Source organism: Micromys minutus (genome assembly GCF_963924665.1).
Source record: "Micromys minutus genome assembly, chromosome: 2".
Lineage (NCBI taxonomy): Eukaryota > Metazoa > Chordata > Mammalia > Rodentia > Muridae > Micromys > Micromys minutus.
The window spans coordinates 61,742,210-61,764,403 of NC_137971.1; the positions used below are offsets into that span (position 1 = coordinate 61,742,210).

The following is a 22,194-nucleotide window of genomic DNA, read 5'->3' on the forward strand; positions in this document are numbered from 1 at the left end:
CAACTTGTCCCATCACCGAAGTAGCAGGATCACCTGCTCACTCCAGCCCCTGTTCCAGCTGTGCTGCCGTGAGGCTGCTGCTCCCCTGATCTGCTTCAGTTACTGTTAAGTAATGGGGTCTTTGTGTCTACTTGGGATGTTAATTTTGTTTATATAGCGCAGTGTCTTTTTAGTTTGACGGTAAATCTCCATCTGTCTTCATGAAGACCGATGGGTCCTCCCTGGAAGGGAGCAGAGAGAAGGAAGCTTTCAGCACGGTCATTGCCAGCACCTGTGCTTCCTCGGTTTCCTAAGGCCCAGGGCAGGCCTTCGTAGCTGGACTACTAGCCACATGAACATGTCATGAACATTGATCAGTGTCACTTGTGATCAGCTGTCCATAAACAGCTGAAATGAGAGTCATTGAATCCTCACTGATGACTGAGGGTCTCCATGTATATAATGTCCTCAAGCCCCAGAGACTACCTGACTACCGTGACAACAGGGTAAGCCTTTCTTTTTTCCTGCATCAAGGATCAAGGACCCAGACCACCACCTAAACCGCCTAAAGATTGTTGGCTCATCACCATGGGGGAAATCACAAGTCTGCCGGCCTTTACCACACACAAACTGTTGTGAACAGTTCTAGAAGCATCTTGAATTTCAGTGGTGAAACATAAATTCTAGTTTGTGTTTATGCTTCTGCTTCCCTTTCTAGTGAATCCAATTATTGAGAGAAGAGCAAGAGAGATGCTGCTGCCGCGACTATGTTTCTGATGGGGAAATGAAAGCGTGTATGCAAATGGTGTGGGGAATAGTAATGTTAGCCCAGACTACTGAGAGTCAACAGCAACCCTTGCTGTGATAAAATGCCATGGCCGAGGAAGCTTAAGGAAAGGAGAGCTTTCTTTAACATACTTCCAGACAGGCCTGCAGGAGAATCATTGTTTGAGCCAGTCTAACTGGGCTACTTACTGAGATGACACGGGTTCTGGCATCTATTGACAAATCTTGTTACCGTGGTATTTACTTATTGTTAATTTTGTGTTTCTCTCATACCTTTGGCATTTAAGTTTGCTCCAGCCTTGGATTTATCAGGTTATTTTCAGTATGGGCAGGTGTGTAGGTGCTTAGGACTCTCTGAATCGTAACCTGGTGTTATCCTTAACTTTATACCTTGAATTGCTCCAGCCATGAGGTGTCCTTCAGGTTGTCACCTGTGCCCTGTTGACATGCCCACATCCTTTCACAAGGACTTCCTATGTATTTTGGTTCACAAAATATTTCAGAATTAGGCTGATGGGATGGCTCAGTGAGCAAAGAGTCTTGTCACCAAGCTTGATTCCTGGGACCTACACAGAGAAAGGACAGAAGCCTTCTTCCTGCAGTTGCCCTCTGAGACTGTAAACAATCCGTAAACAACTACAGGGACATCCACATATACACTCATCTGTGTGTCTGTTCCCTCCTCTGTCATACCATACACATGCATGCATACCCATCTGTGTGTCTGCCACCTCCTTTGTCATAAGCAGGAGAAGTAGGCAGCAGTCATTAGCTCCAGTACTTTTCTTTTTCTCTGGTAGCTACTACTTTACTACTTTTTAACATTTGAAAATGTTAGCTTTGGTTATTTTGATGTATTTCCTTACCAGTTCACCACCAGTGAAATAATTTCCATACCCCCTCTTCCACTGCCTCCAGTGATGCCATTATGAATCAGTTGGTTTTAGGTCGGGATCTAATTAGCCCTTCAAGTTCTTTAGCTGGGAACCTGTGCATGTCCTGTGGCAGGCATTTCCTAGTTAAACTGTAACTGTGCTTCCTTTTACACAAATGAGTGAGTGCGTATGCCCCCCCCCCCCCCATACCATCTTTTCATAATGCTTATGGTCCAGCTAGGACCTCACACAGAGCAAGCTCTCTATATAAGTGTTATCCCAGTCTAAGGGATTTTACTTGTGATCGCTTTACTCTACAGGGGAGATAACTCTGTGTATTCTTCTCTCTTACATTTAGCAGTATATTCTAGAAATCCCTATAGATTCCTCTGTAAATCTTCCTCCTTTTGTTGTTGTTGTTTTGGTGGCAGTGGCGGTGGTTTGGGGTTTTGCTGATATTTGTTTTGAGATAACATCTAGCCCAGGCTAGTCCCTAATTAATGATTCCCATTTTCTCACTGCTGTGATTACAGCGTGGGTTACAGGTTCAGCACCTCCTCCTGTCCACTCAGATAGGACTCCAGGCCTGTCTACACCACAGTTTATCCAGAGGCTCTCTCTGTCACAGGACTATGCAGACTGTTGCAGTGTTCTGCAGTTTAAGCAGAGCAGGAGAGAGTAGCCGCATGCAGTGTCGGTGATATACCCTCGTTTGGATTCCTAGAGGGAGAGTTGCTGGGTTCTCCCAACCTCACCATATGGGCCTCTTCCTGCCAACACTGTAGGAGATGTTTGTTTTCTATAGGCTGTGCCACGTTTGAAAAGTTTTGCCAACCTGATGACGACAGATGATATTTTGATATTACCTTTATTTGTATCCTGCTAAATATGAATATATTAGTAAATGTTCTTATTGCTATGTTCACAGGAAACATAGAGATTAATCCTGATGTTCAGCCTCTTTCTCCTTTTTTCTTTAGTCTAGGACCCCAGCATTAGAATGGTCCCACCTACCTTCAGGGCCCAGTTTACCCCCTCAACTGCTCTTCTCTGGGAATGCCATCACACATATCTCCAAAGATATGCCAACCAATGCCCAAGCCTTTCATCATATCATGGACTTGACAGAGAAATGTATTTATTTGAGCACTTCGTCGTTGGTGGCTTAATAGCTTGCTTGTAAATTGTTTATGGAGGTGGTGCCACTAATTTTTTTCTTTTTCTTTGTTTGTTTGTTTGTTTTTTGAGACTGTCGAGGCTGGCCTTGACTCCTGATCCTTCTGTCTCTACTCCCAGTATCTGGGACTACAAATATGCACAGGTACACAAGCACATATGCATAGCTTGTTTCCCAAGTCAGTAACTTTCTGTAGTATATGCTCCAAATATTTCCTCCTTGTTTTTTCTTTTCAGGTGTCTTTAACTTGGAATATTTGTTTTACGTTTCCCCTTAAGCTTTGATGATTATTTTATATGTATGGGTGTCTGGCCTCTGTGTATTTCTGTGCACCACATGTATGCAGTGCCTGCAGCAGTCAGAAGAGGGCATTGCATCCACTGGAACTGAAGTAACGGATTTGAACCCAGGTCCTGTGGAAGAGCAGACAGTGCTCTTCACTGCTGAGCCATCTCTCCAACAATTTTTTGAGACAGGGTCTTGCTCTGTAGCTCTTGTGTATTCTAAGTTGAACGTCCTTTGGTCCTCCTTCCTCGGCCCCTAATGCTTGCATTACAGGGCTTTGTGACTAACTGTAAGCTTGTTTTGCTTTGTTCTAAAGAGCTTTTTGTTTCTCTCTAGTTAGATGTATTTGTTGCCTTCTTTGAGTCACAGTTAGAAAATCTTTCCCTTTACCGTGGTTAAGGAGCAAACCACTCTGACTTTTTTTTCCCCTAATGACTGTATAGTGCTTCACACTTGACATTTGTATATTTAGATCTCTGATCTGTTCGATTTTTAATTTTTAAGATTTATATATATATATAATATATATATATATATAATATATCGGTATTTTGCCTGCATGTATGTATGCACACCATGTGCATATCTGGTACAGAGGTCAGAAGAGGATACAGGATCCCCTGGAGCTACAGATGGTTGTGAGCTGCCTTCTGGGTGCTGGGAATTGACTTAGGTCCTCTAGAAGAGCAGCCAGTGCTCTTATACAGTGATCTATTTCTCTAGCTCCATGGGTTTATTTTTAAATATAATATCAAAGCCAGGTGTGGTAGTTACACACCTTTAATGTCAGCACTTGTAAGGTTGACTAGCCTGCTTTATATAATGAGTTCCAGGATAGCCAGAGGTACATATCTTTTTTAAAGATGTATTTATTTATTATATATGAGCACACTGCAGCTGTCCTCAGACACACCAGAAGAGGGCATCAGATCCCATTACAGATGATTATGAGCCACCATGTGGTTGCTGGGATTTGAACTCAGGACCTCTGGAAGAACAATCAGTGCTCTTAACCGCTGAGCCATCTCTCCAGCCTCAGAGGTACATATTAAGACTCTGTCTCAGATAAATGAATGAAAGAGTGAATGAATGTATAGGTATCAGATAAAGCTTTAGTCAGTTGTTTTGTTTGTTTCTTTGGTTTTTGTTTTCTTTTTCCAAATAGCTTCCAGGTTGTCCAAATAATTTATACTGTATTTAAAAGTCAGCCAGGTATGATGGCATGTATCTCTCTAGCCTAGCACTTGAGAAGCTAAGAGAGGAGGATTGCTACGAGTTAAGGCCAGCCCAGGATGCATAGCAAAACCTTGTCCTTAAGAAGGGGGTGGCTGGAGAAGTAGTTCAGTGGTTGAGGTTTTGTTTCGTTTTTGCAGAGGACCCAGATTCCGTTCCCACCACTCACATGGCAGTTCACAAGTACCATAGCTCTAGTTCAGGGGATCTGAAGACCCCTCCTGAACTCTACAGGTACTAGGGATACAAATAGTGCATATACATGCATGTAGGCAAAACACTCATTTTCCTAAAATAAATCCCTACCTGATATCTTCATACAGTCATGGTGTGTTTGAATGTCCAGTGTGGTTTTCTCTGGGTGCTTCTGGCTGTGCCCTTCCTCCCCCCTGGCTGTGCCCTTCCTCCCCCCTGGCTGTGCCCTTCCTCCCTCCTGGCTGTGCCCTTCCTCCCCCCTGGCTGTGCCCTTCCTCCCCCCTGGCTGTGCCCTTCCTCCCTCCTGGCTGTGCCCTTCCTCCCTCCTGGCTGTGTGCTTCTTCCCTGTGCCCTTCACTGTCTGTGTTACTCATGAAATATTTATAGCTTGTTAGTGCTTTTGCTGGGATTAAGTAGAATTTTCGAGTTAACTTAGAGAGAAATCTATCTAAGAATAGGAGACTTTCAGAATTAGTTCTTACCTACTTTGTGCCTGGGAGAGTGTATTGAGCTGGGGTGGAGCACTCACCAGTACTCTCAGCACTGCTGAGGCAGAAGCAGGGTGATCCATGGCTACATAGCAAGTTCAAGGCTAGCCACATAAGACTTCATTAAAAAAAACAAAAACAAAATAAACCAACAACCTCCCTCCCCCAAAGAATGTTAAATTCTGTAAGCCAGGTTTGATAGTGCATGCCTTTAACCCCAACCCTCAGGGGCTTCAGCTACTTGTGACTCTAGTTTCAGGTGGATCTCCTGGCACCTGTATGCATGTGGTGCACATAAATCCATGCAGGCACACATATACAGACACATAAATAAGAAATAAAAAATAAATTAATTAAAATTGAAAGACAACCCCAAGGGGTTGGGGATTTAGCTCAGTGGTAGAGCAAAAAAAAAAAAAAAAAAAAAAAAGATAACCCCAATGCATATACATTCTTGATTTCTGTTTTAGCTTAGGTTTTTCTTTGTTTTAAATTTTTATTCATTCATCCCTCATATATTGCGTCCTGACTGCAGTTTCTCCTCCCTCCTCCCCTCCCAGTCCTTCCCTCTCCTCACCAACCACTTCTCTTCCCTTTCTCTTCAGAAAAGGGCAGGCCTCTTATGGATATCAACAAAACATGGCGTATCAATTGTCCGTAAGACTAGGCACCTTCCTTTGTGTTAAGGCTGGAGGAGGCAACCCAGTAGGAGGAAAGGGTACCAAGAGCAGGCAACAGAGTCAGAGACAGCTCTAGATTCTACTTTTAGGATTCCCACGAGGCCAAGCTACACAACTCTTAACATATGGGCTGTCAACAGCTTTCCTGCCCACTCCCCTCAAGTGTCAGAGGCCTCAGTGCCAAACCAGACCGAGGAGAGTGAGGCAGAGCCAGAAACAAAGAAGTTCCACAGGGCTCTGGTCTGGCAGGGAATGCCAGGAGTGTTACAGCTCTTACAGGGGAAGAGAAGAGGTTTGGGTGGTCTTTGTGGGCCAGGTAGCCAGGGTACTCACTAGGTCTCTCATAAGCTACCACAGAGGTGACAGCCAGGTGGGCCCAAGATCCAGCAGTGAAGGCCTTGGGAGAGAGAACTCTTTCCCAAGTGTTACAGTTCAGTAAAAACAGCCACTCACAGAAGGTCTTTGGTGAAATGACTTGTGTGCTTTATTCAGTATGGATAGGAACTATATGAACCTTGAAGAGTAGGGTGGGATTTAGTGGATAGATGTCTCCCACTGACTGACTTTGAGATGTTAGTGATACTCTGTTTGCATTGGGAAGGACTCCAGGTGCTACTTTACAGTGACTATCTGCCCATGGACCTCTCAATGGGGTGTTGGGGATACATGTTACAGAACAGATATAGAGACAGGTAGGGAGTATCTCCACCCCTGCCAGTCTCAGATCTCTGAGATTTTCTGGGGTGTAAGATCACTCAACCTTAGCAGTTCTTACATCTATCTGGTGGCATGACCCGCTTGCCCTACAGTGGGCAGTCTCATGTAGACTCCCTGGTTGTCAGTTCAGTTTCTGAGCCCCCATGAGCCCAGGTTATTGATTTTGTGGGTTTTCTTGTGGTGTCCCTTACGTCTCTGGCTCTTTCTTTCCTCTCTTCCACAGGATTCCCTGGCTCTGCCTCGTGTTTGGCTGTGGGTCTCTGAATCTGTTTTTCATCGGTTGCTGGGTGAAGTCTCTCTGATGACAGTTTGATTGGGCATCAATCCATGAGTGTAGCAGAATATCATTAGGAATCATTGACCTTTTTTTTTTTTTTTTGCCAGTTGTGTTTGGTTCTATCCGAGGTCTCTGGGTCCTGGCCCTCCAGGCAGTGTCAAGAATGGGCTCCTTCTTGTGGCTTGGGTCTATAGTTGGACTAGTCATTGGTTGACCACTTCCACAATTTCTACGCCTTCTTTACCTTGCACATCTTGTAGGCAGGACAAATTGTATGTTGAAGGTTTTGTGGCTGGGTTGGTGTGTGATCCTGGGTTTCAACAAGAATGTGTTTTCCTTTTGTCATAATTGGGACTTAGTTTCAAGTGATGTTTAGTATCTCTAGAGATAATTGTCCCATTGTTTTTTCTCAAGAGGATAAACATATGAATAATGTTCATGGATCTCCTAGTATTGAGCCTGTCTTTCATTTCTAGAAGTCCTTCTTGGTCATAGTGTGTGCCTTCCTTAATGTGATGGTAGAAGTCCTGTCCTCAGATTTTACTTTTTGTCTTGGTATTTGTGATATTTAGTGTTGATTGTGAACCTGACATAGTCTAGAATAAGACAACTTCTAGGTGCACTTGTAAGGGATTATTTAGATTAGGTTAGCTTTTGGGTATGCCTATGGTAAATCTAGTAGTCAACCCCATGTACCCATGGTGAAATGTCTCCTCTAACTCTCTGATAGGACTATCGGCAGTTGATGGTAGCTGTTGGAGTAGAGGGAGAAGGGAGAAGTGTCACATTTGTTGGTCATGTGCCCACTGAGAAGTAGTCTATGCCCCAGGAATAACTTTCTATTCATGCTAACAACCCTAATTAAACCCAATCAAAATGTGCGCAATATATACCCTCAAAGACATGGAAGTTGGAAGGGAGCTTCTTTCCAAAGAACAGTATCAGTGGGAGAAGTGGTGTGGGGTGAGAGATAGTGCTGCATACAGCACAGTTGGAAAGGCTAAGCTATCTAAGCCCTATGACATCATACATGAAACCCCAGCATTTGGAGTTTACTCTGCTGGGCTTCCATCCTGCTTTCATCTAGGAGTTCCTCACTATGTCCATTTTCCCCCTTTTGGAATGGTAATGTATGTTCTGTGTCATTGTATGCTGGAAGTATGTAATTTGCCTTTTAATTTTACAGAGAATTATGGTTAAGAGATTGCTTTGAGTCTCAAAAAAGACATTAGACTTTTAAACAGTGTTGAACTGAAAGGCTATGGGGACTTTTGAAGTAGCATTCAATGTGTTTTGCATTATTATGTGACCATAAGTCCATGGCGGCCATGAATTGGAATATGGTGGCTTGAATGAGAAATGTTCCTCATAGGCTTATAAATTTGAATACATGGCCCCCAGCTGATGGAGCTCTCTGGGAAGGACTGGAAGGTGTGGTCTTATTGGAAGAGGTGTGTTACTGGGCTTAGGCTTTGAGAGTTTAAAGACTTTCACTATTCCAAGTTTCATGCCTGTGGTAAAGAATATGAAAGCTGGGTATGGTAGCACATACCTTTAATTCCAGCATTTGAGAGGCAGAGGTGGGTGGATCTCTGAGTTTGAGATTAGGCCATGTCTTGAAAAAACAACCCACAAACCAGAAAGGAATTTGCCCTTTCAGCTTCCTTCTCCCACTGCCATCCTTTTGCTGCTCCATTATGACCTCTAAACCTCTGGAACTGTAAGCCCAAACAAATGCTTTCTTCTCTGAGTTGCCTTAGTCATGGTGTTTTATCATAGCAAAATATAGAAATATAGAAAATATTTTATAGCAAAAATAACTAATATATAGATGGTAATGACTAAAACTCACTATATATTTGAAACTTTTAATGAATAAACAAAATCTAAAAGCCACTAGGAATTATTAAACAAATAATACTGTAGATAGTAAACATGGTTGGGGGAACTCATTCCTGGCAAGGACAGTGGTTTACAACTGAGTATAGACGTTGGCGAGCAGCAGACCATAGTAGGAAATGTTTTCTCACTTTGGAGGTGTCCAGAAATAGGCCTTTCTGGGTGGCTACAGGAGGGACATGTTGGCTCTGAGCTGAGGGTAGGTTGGTGAATGTTTATAGAGGTCCTCCTGACTGTCCTGACTGTCACCCAGAACATGATGGCTCTAGGATATGACACTTTCTTCTGAAATGTTGAAGGACTGACTGTCTTTGTAATTAACCTTCTTTACTTCATATGGATGCAAAAACCAAATTTTACCTTTCCCCAGAATTACCTGGTTATGGCTGTGTGTGCGGAGTCTGAGATCAATAAAAGTAATTTGTTCTTCCTTGCCAGTAAGAGAATTATTCACAAGTGAGCCATGTGTACTGCGTTAAGAACGAATTCAGCTCAATGCTAAGCAAGATGTGTTGAAGCATATAAGTAGTTTCTTGAACAGAATTTATAGGTTTGGTACATTTTCAATAAACCAGTCACAATAGTTTATTACCTGAATTTCAGCCAAAATTGTTTAAAATGACTATTTTAAATCTATCAAGGCAAGTAACCACAGACCACGCTTGAACTAACAAGGTTAAATAAAAGTGATGGTTCTTAGTCCTGAAAGGCATCTCCATACATGGTCTGTAAAGTTTCCCACCTTCACAGGGGTCTGGGTTTGGAGCTGAAGTTTTCTGAAAGTAAATTCAGTCAATGCTCTATGTAGCCCGAGGTCATCTGAAATGAAATTTTGTTTTTCAGAAACGAGCATGCAGGAGGGCAGAAGCAGGTGGGCATGAGTGTAGCGGCCACATGCTAACCACATGTCCCTTGCTGTCCTGGAGCACAGAGGACCAGGAGCCAAGGCCACGAGGCCTGTCTGCACCACAACCAGAGTGTAGCCAGGAGAGGCTGAGCTCGATGGTATGTCCCTCTTGCCAGCAAACCTACTGTGAGCCCATAGAACTTATTTAATAAAATGGTGACTATCCCTGGGCTGATGCACGCATGCCTGTGATTCATTTAATAGATTGTGCAGAACGGTGGAAGGAGTTCAGCCCAGCCTTGCCTGAGATGTATCGCCGGAGAATCTGTAAGTGTGACCTCACGGAGACATGAGTGATAGAGTTCTTAAACATCACAGCAGTAACGTAGTCAATAAAATCTGTAATCACACTCATAAGAAATGGGACATGTAAATAAAATGAAAGGTTGGTTTGAGCTATTCTTAGTATTCTGCTGAGGTTAAAAAATGTTCTGGCTTCGTATTCAGAAATACAAATTATATACTTTAAGAATTCCTACTAAAAAGCAGCGTTCTTGTAGTGTACATGTGTAAAGGTGCTGATGACCAGAAAGCAACCTTGACAAAAAGTTGACCCTCTGCTAGCTTAAGATATAGACCTTGAAGGTCAATTTGGAGCAGAGCCGGGACCATACTTAAATTATCTCGGTGGCAATCAGCATCGGGTTTTCCCTCCTCTGCTTACACTTCTCTAGTGTGTTTCCACGAACTTGGCATGCGCTGTAGATTTCTGAAGGAAGCAGAGTGTTCACACCAGTTCACCAACGTAAAGGGAGGTCAAAGACTGCCAGTCAGTTCTCAGCCTCTGCTGTAGGGCGGAATATCATAAAGGATATATTAGCATAATAATGCCTTTGTTATTAATATTGGGCTTACTCTAAGAACAAGTTAATATGTTTTTGATAACCTCTGTAATTCTTGGGTTTTTTATTTTAAATTTGAAATCTCAATATTGCAATAAAATAGAACTGTATTTAAATTCCACATAGAAACCAGGAGAGTGAGCTTGTGTCTGAGCCTGAGTGTCAGAGATTGCCCCCTAAAGATCTTCAGAGAAGTGAATTGCTGTTCTGATGAGCAAAAGATTGAGTCCATAACTTAGCAGCATCTTCAGCTGACTGGCTGCCGAGTTTTACAGTGACAGGCACTGGTTTTTCACTAGACAGACCTGGCACCGTGGTAGCTGCTGTTCGTTCGCAGGAATCTGAGTAGCTGGAGTCATCAGAGCAATGCAAGAGCGAACTTGAGTGCTGCGCTTCCTCCATGAGGTGTACTTCACCATACTCTGTTGTCCGTCTGCAGAGCTTCCTGTTGCATGTATGCTGTAGTTCCAATCAAGATGCAGTAATAGGAAATTTAGTACATTTAGGTTTGTTCCCCTGGCTGCTAAAGATACTCTAGGATGCAGATAGGTCACACTTTTCTTGAGAATTGTCCCCCCCTGTGGTTAAATCACCTCTCTGGTTGCGACTGGCTGGTTCTCTTTCTTGCCCCCAACCTCATATCCATGGGATATGGCTTTCAACTCCTCCTGTCTGTCAGAGGCACATTTGGAATTCATGTGAATTCCTAACACTCGTCTATCTTGTGTTCTGGAATGAATGGCTTAAAGGAGAAAAAAATTAGCTCAAGCACCTGATTGGATCATTTTGGCTAATATTCTGTTTGAACAACAGTACCTGTTTGCTTAGGGTTTTCTGTTCCTTTCTAATTCCCCAAGCTTGCCTCCTTTAGTTTCATAGGAAATGAATCTATGAGCAGAAAACCTACATTGATATGTAAATATAATTTTTTTTAGTTAATGCTCAATATGCTTTTCATCTAAATTTCAGAAACTGACTTTAAAAAATCAGTTTCCTTTTATTTGTAGTTACTCTCAATAAAATTTGACTCAGGCTCAGGCGGTTTAATATTTACACCCACTGTTTCTAAAAGTCTTATGTAAATAAAGACTGAAATGTGAATTTGGAAAGTCACACCTCCTGCTATTTGAACAGACTGCTCTGCCTATATCTTCTTTCTCTCATAATACAGCTAGTTGCTCTCCTAAGCTTTTAAAATAATAAGACACTTACTATTCTTATATTCTAAAACATCAAAAGGTTCAGTGTTAAATAAAAAGCAAATAGTGTTTTTAGAGATGCAGGATCCCAGGGAGCAGTACTTAGGAGCCAGTCACTGGTGGGCTGCAACTGTAAACTTCAGAGGACTTTATTAAACTCAGCTCATTCATAGCTACATGCTCGCACACACAGGAGTGCTTCCCTGCTCACCCTTCCCAGCCGGACTCAGGATGCCTCCCCGCTCTCTGATGGAGGCGGAGGCCATGTCAGTTTAGTTCATGTGGACGCCCTAACAGCGGTCTCGCGTGTACCTCTCAGCTCGTTTGGTGGCTTTCTCTTAAAGCCTCTGTGTAACCTAAGCCTCTCTATATGTTTCTGTAGTGTGTTGATCTAACTGATTCTTCCTGTTCTGAATCCTGGGCAGAGCAGAGCTGTCTCTGTAGGACCTGAGCTCCTTGCTCCTCAGCTGCCTTTTTATCTGTTTATTTGCATATGTGTGTATTTATATGTGTGTTGTATGCTTTCATGAGTATGGGCATAAATATGTGTTTGAACATGTGTGGGAGCTCAAACTTGACAGTGGGTGCTTTCCTTGATCACTTTTCTCATATTGATTGAGGCAAGGCCTCCTACTGAAACTGGAACTCACTAATTCTGGCTAGTCCAGCTGGCCAGTTTTCTCTAGGGACCCCATCTCAGCCTCCCATGTACTAGGATTACTGGTGGGCTTCCATGACTCATCTTTTCATGGATTTCTGGGATTAGAATTGAAGTTCTCATGCATGCATGTATGTATGCATGCAAGTGTCTTTTCTGTCAAGCCATCTTTCAGTCTTCTGTCATGTTTTTGTTTTAGTTTTTTGTTTTCCGAGACAGGGTTTCTTCGTATACCTTTGGCTGTCCTAGAACTAACTCGGTAGACGATGCTGGCCTCAAACTCACAGAGATCCGCCTGCTTCTGCCTCTTGAGTGCTGGGATCAAAGGTGTGTGCCACCGCTGCCCAGCCCTCTGTCAGGTTTTAATCACTGAGTTGTATCTCTTGAAAGCATGGAGCTTTTCTCAACATATTTTCAATCCCCGTCTCTACATTTGCACTTAATCTTTCCTTCTGATCTATCCTAAGTCATTCATGCTGTGGCTTCTATTTCAGTAACTGCTAATGTGGGTTCTTTTTGTTTGCTTGCTTGTTTGACTGACAGTCTCATTGCACAGCATAGCCTGGCCTTGACCTTGTCATGTAGCCTGGACTGACCTAGATTAGTTGTAATCCTCCTGCCTCGGCCTCTGAGTATTAAGATTACAGACTCAAGCAGTTGCTGACACTTTCCCCTATAATTGTCCCAGTTCAGCGTGTGTTATCTGTCATCACTCGGGGCCATCTCTTCTCAACCCCATGTCACCTGTTCCTGAGGATTTGAATGAGTGTGGGAACAGTGTGGTTCTGAGGCACTTAAGAGCCTGTCCTCACAGTTGTCAGGCCGCTGCTTCTCCTGTTTGCACCGTCTTGTCTTACACTTCCAGACACAATGGGTGAGGACTGCTACCACTGCTTCCTTTCATTCCACAAATGACCCGGCTCTGGACTGTCATTGAACAGCTGACTTCTCTGTAGTCAACTCAGCCATGGGAACACTGCTTCCTGTTAGTTCAGACCAATTAAATGAGACATAATGCTTTTCACCATGGATGCGCCTCTCTAACACCCTCTGTACCTCTTTTTCCTGCACATGAGTGGCCCCTAAAGCACTTGGGCTTTCTTCCCTCACATATCTGCAGGCTGCTGGCAGCTACTTCCTACCTCTGTGTTATCTCTGAGTCTATGTGGAGCAGGACAAGCTAGGTGCCAGCTATACCTGCCTTCTGGGCCACCAAGAAATGGTGCCACACTTGGTGTGTTAGTCTAAAGGTCAGGCTGGGTGGTAGGACAGAACTGAGATGTTTATTCTCACAGTAGGAAACTTGGGGTGCAACAGTGCAGCTTGTGTTTCAGGAACAGCTTATCTGTCAGCCCCTCATCCTGTGTCGCTAGAGTAGAGTCCAGTGTCGTAGGTGAATCACCAGCTTTACCTCACACCTTTACAGATAAATTAAGCTATTGGCCAGCATGCCTCTAGTCTGGAGAGGGAGGGATCAAGCTGTAGCCTGCAGGCAGCATGTCGGTACCGTAAGCCACACTGGTGCTGCAGCCTGCCTCACTCTTTCCAAGAGGGGTGGCAGTGGTGTCCTGATCATCTGGACTAGTCCTAGTGCACAGAGGAGCTTGGTTAAGATCCCATATGGTTCATTTATCCTGTGAGTAGGTGAACTGGCTAAGGGAGGAGTGTGGCCCAGGCTGAGCTGGGGTAGAGCAATGGCATTTGTCAAATGTCATTCTGACAGCACCTAGATGTTCGTGTTTTCTCTGGAATAGAGTGACCAGATAAGAAAATTATAGCTGTGTTATTCAGGTCATTTTAAGGTGCTGAGGGCTCTAGGGTCTTTGGGTCACTAAAATAAAAACTAAAAACACTTCAGTTTTGAATTTCCATAGACTTAAAAGACTGAGTTGGTGCAGGTATGTCCCTTGATTGCTACAAAGATCTGTTAAAGAGAAGTGATAGATTTTCTTTGAAAGACCTCTCACTAGCACCTTGGAATGACACTTTGCCACATTCAGGGGTCTGTAGCTTGTGGGCAAGTGGCCGCTGCCCTAAGCTTCTGACTGGAGGGCTGAGCTTCCTTCCCCCCTGGAATACATAGCCACCAAAATCATTTCCAGAAGGGAACATACACAGGCCACTAACAGTGACAGAAACCAAGAAAGTTGTCAAGAATCTACCTTTCCTGGTAGTTTTGTTGTTTGGGGCTTTCGACTCCCAATATAAAAGGATTCTTGGGTGGTTTAACAGAAAAATGAACACAAGTTGTATTGTAAGATCCAGGCCCCGCTCGTAATAATTCATAAGCTGTGTGTGAGGCTCACACCTTTAATCCTTCACTCCTTAGAACTCAGGAGGCTGAGCCAGGAGGATTATGGCGAACTGGAGACCATAGCTCCATGGGAGTTCTAGACTTTCCAGGTTTGTATGCAGGACTCTGACAGAAGGAAGGAAGGAGAAAAGGAAGGAAGGAAGGAAGGAAGGAAGGAAGGAAGGAAACTGGTGACATAATTAAGCATGAGCAAAGTTTATCCTTCTAAAACTTTGACATGATACTTCCTGAAAGTGTTCCCATTGTCGAGGAGGAAAGTCAGGACACTTGCTGTGGCTGTCCTGGTCTGTGTTCTTGAATTTCCAGCTGCACAGTAAGACAAGAACAAAGGAGCACTGAGTAGAAGTGACAAGGACAGCCAGAAACATGCAAGGTGCTGTTTCCAGATTATATAGCCGTCTACATAAAATACCCAGATGGCCGAGCAGACAGATAAGCTGCCTAGCCGCCAAGCCGTAGAAGCTTAGTCACTAGGAATAATCAAGAAAACAAAGCTCCACCGGTGTTATCCTACTCTCACAGGTGGTCACTTTGCCCTTTGTGGATTTCAGGATTTCAGTAGACCCACTGCAGGGGGCTTTCTATGTTTGTTTGCCTAAGAATGTGTTGATTTCTAAATCACCTTTGAAAGATAGTTTTGTTGGGAACAGAATTCTTGATTGATGGGTTGGTCCTGAGGAATCCCTAGGAAGCACTGAGCACATCTGGAAACCACTGGACATGAGTCTATTTCCATCCCAATAGTAGAAGCAAATAAGAACCTGAGGCCCATGAGATGATTCAGCTGCGAAAGTTCTTTCATCCCCAAGATCCCCAAAAGTTGTCCTCTGACTTCCACTTGTGTTGTACCTTGCACGCACAAACATACAAAATAAATATCATCTTGCTTAGTGAGAAAAAACTGGTTATTTTGACATATTTTCCACCATTGCTTTATATTCCCTATGTAAGCCTTACCAACAGAAGCAGGCTTTCTGTTTGTCTGTAGTGAGATACACTGACAAGACACAGCAAGCCTTGATCTTTGCCCTTAATTTTATCAAAGCTTAGCTCTGGCGAGTAGACCATCCCTGTCAGACATGCTTGGTGTTGGGTGTATGTTATCTTTGAGTTCCAGCATCTCAGAGCTTCAGCCCCTTCTCATCCTAGACTGTCCTTTATAGATCATTCTTCTCTGTATGTCATTGTGGGCCTTGCAAACTGGGACAAATAAGGGGGACTTGGGAGCCAAATCTAGACATGATGACACATGCCTGTAATTGTAGCACTTGGAATATGGAGGCAGAAGGACTAGGAACTTAAAATCAGCTTTGCTACATGTGGAGCTGGAGGACAGACGGGTTTACATGAAACCCTGTTTCATAAAACAAAAATATTTAAAAGAAGGGAAAAGAAATCAGGAGTGAGTTGGTAGTGAGTGTGGACTTAGAGATGGCATGAGAGAATTCTGAACGATCAGCTTCTGAAGACTGTAGGTCACTGCTCGTGTCTGTGTGACCTGTCTCAGAGCTGAGTCTGTATGTTCTGCTTTCTGTCTGTCTTCTGCATCTAAGTAGGTGCAGAACTGGATCGTCTCAGTGGATACCTTCTTAGTAAAAGAGAAAAGATGGTTTTTCAAGCTTTGTGAAAGTGATGGCAGGATTAGAATGGAATTGGTTAAGAGGAACTCATCCAATCTCACCCCTAGATCCTGGACTTTCCTGCAGGGGAGGTCCCACCTTCTCCAGTAATTTCCCAAACTTCCCTAACCTAGTCCCATAGCACACAGAGCTCCAAGGAAGAAGAGCCCTGTGGAGAAATTGGGAGCATACTGTATTCTCTTTCAGGAAAACTGTTGCCCTGGACCCTGAAAGTCTTTAAGGACCACAGGAGGGACCTTATTTCTAAAGGGATACCTGTCCTGTATGTCATTCTTCAAGGATGTGGGCACATGGCCTGTGTGTTCTTTATAATCTTTTCTGTTTTCATATGATGATCTTCTATGATCCTGGATGTTCTTATAGGATATTCTTCTATGGTCTTACATGTATTTATATGATCATAGATATTCTTACATGATCTTGTATGTTTTTATATGACATTCTTAGAGTCTATGATTTCATGTTTTGTTATGTTCTTATATGTTTACTTGTGATCTAGTATGTGCTTATATGATCATGTATATTCTTATGTTTTTTATGATCTTACATAATGTTCTATGATCTTATATTCTGTTCTCTTGACTTTCATATGATAATTATATTGTGTGATGGTCTGAGGTATTTTTCTATGATCTTGTGTGTTCTTATGTGTGCTTATATGAATATCTTCAAGATATATGTTCTTATATTCTTATATTCATATAATTGAATGGTTTTTGGATTTATGATCTATGTTCTTATATGATATTCTTAGATGTTCTTCTATGATCTTTTATGTTGTATGTTCTTAAATGATGTTCTTCTGTGATCTTGTATATGTTTATATATGTTCTTTTTTTGTTTAGTTGGATAGTTCATTTTTGTTGTGGTTGTTGCTTTTTGAGACAAGGTTTCTCTGTGTAGCTCCGGCTATCCTAGAACTTGCTTTGTAGACCAGGCTGGCCTTGAACTCACAGAGATCCACCTGCTTCTGCCTCCCAAGTGCTGGGATTAAAGGCATACACCACTCTGCCTGGCTGTATATGTTCTTTAGATCATGTATATAAGTTTTTACATGTCCTCACACATGTGCTCACATGTTCTTAAGAAACACTCTGCCATTCTCTATCATGATGTACAGTGTCCTCTTGACCTCAGGGATCTTGAGCTTCCAGGCAGATATTCGAATCCTACCTGTGTGCCACATGTACACCAAGCTCCTGTTGTCACTGGTTCTAGAACATTTTGATCTTAATGTCATTTTCATTTTCTAAAATGCCTCTGCCTCAGAAGGTAGACACACATGTGCCTATTCTGGCTTTCATAGCATTTTTTTCTCATGTTCCCGGTGAGAATTGGGTTTGGCCTAATGTTTTTGTGTTATAATGTTAATTTTGGTCTCTAACAGTGTTTACATGAGTGCATTGGCACAAAATTTATAGATTGATACAGACTTAAGCTTTTCTTTGGTATAAATTTCCATATTGATACAAAATTTTAAATTATTATTGTTACTCTTAATAGACATTGTGCCTATACAACTCATTAAAAAAAAAATCCAAGGCTTAGGCCTAATCTTTCTAATAGCTGCTATTACAAACTATTTAGGACGATTAAATAACACAGGTTAAGGGCCAGATAGTAAACTTATAGTCATAATAGATTCTGATTTAATTATAATAAAGACAACTAACAACAGTCAAGGTTTTCCAGTCCAAATATACTTTTTATATCAAACACCAGAAATCCACAAAATCCAACCTTTAATCATGGTTAGAAATTTTGACTAGAGACATGTCTGCTCCTGACAGTACCCCTCCTTCACAGTTCAAGGAAGATATGAAAGGTCAAAACCTCCACATAGAGTCACTTCAGTCATGACAAGGTAGCCACTAGACAAAAATTCCCCTATTCATCCACAGACAAATACTGTCTAAAGAGGACAAACAGATATGGGATAGTTGACTACTAAGCTCTGCCAAGACAGGCTAAGCTAGTCCTTCATATTCCTGCTTCATTTCATGGCCTGTCAGATGGTTCTGGGCCAGAAGGCGGAAGGCAGATGCTCCAACATTTTAAGAAATTAGGGGCTTTCAGGTAGTCAGCTGTCTCTATAGCTTTGTTTTTTTTTTTTTAAGTTTTGGAAGCTATATTTTTGTGCTTTCTTTATATTCAGGTTATAATTATTTCATTCTCTGATTTCCAATGGAATTGAAGTCTAGTTATAGTCTCATAATCAAATTTAACATTGAGAGAGATGATATAGATTAAAAGGATGGTTTTCAGATGGTAATACAAGCTAAAATCAGAATATAATTAAAATTTAAAATTATAAGCCTTTTAAGTTAAAATAGATAATAAAATATCTAGTTGAAAAATATGATAAACTAGATGTTTATTATATATTATACTTTATAATTTACATAATTGTTATTGTTGTACTCAATTTATGTCTGAGAGAAAAGAGCCTTTTTAATTGGACAAAAAGGGGGAAATGAAGGGAATTTGGCCTAATGCTGCTTGTGCTGTAATGTTAATTTTGGTCCCCAAAACATGAGTGTCTACATGTAAGACACTGAGGGACCCTGCCAATCATTGACTCCAATTGGTAAATAAAGATGCTCACAGCCAGTAACTGGGCAGGATAGACAGAGGTGGGACTTTTAGGAGTCCCGGGCTTGGGAGAAAGAGAAGAGAATTGGGAGAAAGACCAGACATATAAAATTCAAGTAAATGGCTCTAATGGCCACTTCCTTGATTGGGTCTGGAATAACAGAGATGAAATATAAAATTGAAAGATATTGACTCTAGAATACTAGAGGGGAATGTTTACTAGCCACAGCAAGGATTAGAAGTGCCCAGCCTTTGAGCTACCTAAGACATATCAAAATTATCTGACATATATGTCTGTCTTTCATTCAAAAATCCAAATAAGTCTTGGGTGGGTGTGCCCATGTGACCCGTCATGCACAACTCATGGGGAACACAGAGCGCAGAGGATGCTAACCAAATACCGCTACACAGGTGAGCCACAGAGCCATTGGTATAAAATGGGCACATGGCCACCTGCCAGTCTTCTCCAGGCAAAGCTTGAGTCTCTCCCCTGCTTTCTGGAGAATGGATGAGTCTCTTGGCTGGATGGTCATCTCCTCATTTCCTGGCCACCCACACATTTCTGGATCTGAGATCCTGAGGGAATCCATTAGTGTCTTGGGGTAGGCCTTGTAGGCACTGATGTCTAGTCTTCTTTTGCCTGTGGTCAAAAGTTTCTTTGCTAGGACCTCTTGTTGCACAGTAGTGCAGTGCCTGGCCAGATGTCATCCTCAGTCACCTGGTTCCCCCATCTACTTCTGTGTGGCCATGAGAGGCCTACTTCAGGAGGATGATGAGGTGCCATGGTGGGGACCATTATGATCCTGAGGATACTTCCAGATATCCACATAAATATCAAGCCACACTGGTATTTTGAATCCTGATTTGGTAGTCTGACAGTATGTTTAAAATTTTTATGTTATGGCTAGCTGAATGATATTTTCATTCTTTTTCTCCAAGTAATAGAGGATGTAACATTTGTTTAGACTGTTCTATGTGATATTAGGAGTACTTTAAGTATCTTAGTTACAGTATAGTGAGCATTAATAAATATATAAGTTTTGACTTATAAGCCATTATTTACAGGTACAAGCTGGGCCTGGTATCACTTCATTATCCCAGTACTCCAGAGCAGTACACAACAGATAGCCTACACACTCGTGTGTGTGTGTGTGTGTGTGTGTGTGTGTGTGCGCGCGCGTGCGCGTGTGTTTCTCTCTCCCTCACCTGTTAATATATTAACTATTGTTATTATTTCATTTTTCTCACTGTAAAGGCCAGGCTGACTAGAACTTATTCTGTAGCACAGGCTGGCCATGCTCTTGTCATAGCTTCACAGGTGCTGGGATTATAGGCATGTGTCATCACACCCAGGCTATTTAGGTTATAATACCAGTTATTTAGGCTAGCCCAGTTATTCTAGTATTCTCTCTGTTTGTGAACTGAAGTCTTAATGTTAATGAATGTAGACTGAATTAATGCTCACAGTGTGTTCTTTCACCATTGCAGGGCCATTTTAACCATACCGGCAATCATTAGAAGATGCAAACAGGACGAAGGAAGACTCCGGTTGAGTTTGAATTCTCACATGGTGGCCAGTGCACATCCCTCACAGCTGGCCCAGGTGCCTACCTGTTCAAATGATAGCCAGGGCTCCCTGCAGGGGTCGTCTGCCTCTCAGGTGACCCCACAGTCCTCTTCAGAAGGCCAGGAACATCCTGAGTGGGATGGCTCATCGACTCTTTTCTAATGCCTTATACTGGACAGGAAATTATCTAGAAGTCAGAAAATTCTGTATCAAACTGCCTGGAGCCTCATAGCTCATTGTGATTAGGCTCAGCGGAGATCTTCCTGCCTGTGGACTTAGGGTTGTTTCTGTCCAGAAACAGAAACTGGGCTGCTCACATACTCTTTTTAATAAAAAAACTTATTTTTGTATTCTAAATGCTCTATAATCTTGAAGTGAATTTTGCTAAATGCTGATGTCCAGACAAGCTATGTAATTCTCCAATTGAAGTTATCAGGGACAGAACCCCATTTATATTAAAATGGAAATTGTGGACAACTGTCTGCTTTGGTGTGTTGTGTAGCTCTAGAGACTGGCCTTGTTTTCCCCAGATTGGGAAGCTTCCTTAACGGAGGCTCTAAAGAAGTGACCAGATCATAGAAGTGACTTCATGTCCTTTAACTTGAAGCTGGGGGTGGACCCCAGCCCTGCCTTCCATATGTCCAATATGTGTTCCCTGCTAGGAACACATGGAAGAACCCAATCTACATTAAACCTGATGTGTGGTCATGGTGAAGCCCACATGGCTGAACGGGGACCCAGGAAACCAGGCTGCCAGAACTAGTGTGATGCTGTTTATGAAGGAGATGCTCCAACATCACAGGACATAGCCATTAAACCAAGGAGGAAGCCAGCACTGCAGCTGGTCTAGACATGACAGCCCATGTCCAAACAGCCAAGACTGAGAGGCTGTGGTTTGTAGTCTTAACATATTGAGGGAAGGTTGTTGTTGTTTGTTTTGTTTTTCTCAAAAATGACATTAATTTTATAAACAAATAGAAGCTCCCTGTTATTTTTATCTATAAACTCTGTCCCCAGAGTCATGGAAAGGGATGTCTGTATTTGTGTGCTAGGTGTTTTTGTGCTTGCAGAAGCACACAGTTCACCCAGGCTGTGAACCCAGCAGTCTCTCTACCCATCATCTACCCCATGAGAAACATCACTGCTCCATGCAAGATCCTCTGATTCTATCTTCTGTCCCGAAAATGTCATGAGTGACCTAAAAACTTTTAAAAACTTACATTCAGTGTGTATGTTTGTTTGTATGTATGTATGTAGTGTGTTTATATGGTATATGTGTGTGTGTGTGTGTGTGTGTGTGTGTGTGTGTGTGTGTGTGTGTGTGTGTGCATGTTTGTGCATGTCTGCATCCATGTCTGTATGTGTGGAAGTCAGAAGACAACTTACTGGAGCCAGTTCCCTGCTTCCATTATGTGGGACCTGGAGATCAAACTCAGGGGTCAGGCTTGACGGCAAGCTCCTTCGCCCACTGAGCCCTCTCTCCAGCCCAAGAAGTTCTTTAAGCCTCTTTCTCCTCATCTGTGTTGGACAGTGATGGCACACAGGGTTTTACATCAGCATTAAAAGTCAGCACATTCAGAGGATCTGGGGAAATATCCTGTAGTAGCCATTTTCCTGCTACATGTCCCTCCATGTCCCTTTTATTCTGTGAAGCAAAGCCAGGGGAGATTACCAAGGGAAAAGAGCCAGAGGGTGAGGTGAGCTTGGCCAGCTTGTGGAACCAGGTCGTTTCATCTGAGATACCTGGAATTCTAGACTGTGTGGATCAAGAACACCAAGGAGATAGCACTGTTCAACACGTGATCGCTTGACATCTTCCCTTCAGAAACAAGTGGGGCTCTGATGTCCCAGACTTTGGCCTTCCCTGTTGACAGCTTCCTGTTC

At 42.6% G+C, this 22,194-nt stretch overlaps 1 protein-coding gene across 1 annotated transcript in view; it reads left to right on the forward strand.

Moving 5' to 3' along the window:
• LOC308417451 (uncharacterized protein C10orf143 homolog) overlaps positions 1-20,523 on the forward strand; it is a 35,428-nt gene extending 14,905 nt beyond the window's left edge. Inside the window, exons 2-4 of the mRNA XM_080912772.1 lie at positions 9,435-9,596; positions 9,703-9,765; positions 20,232-20,523. Coding sequence (XP_080768898.1) covers positions 9,435-9,596; positions 9,703-9,765; positions 20,232-20,261 — 255 coding nt within the window. The 3' untranslated portion in view covers positions 20,262-20,523. The remainder of the gene's footprint in view (positions 1-9,434; positions 9,597-9,702; positions 9,766-20,231) is intronic.
• Positions 20,524-22,194: the final 1,671 nt, after the last annotated feature.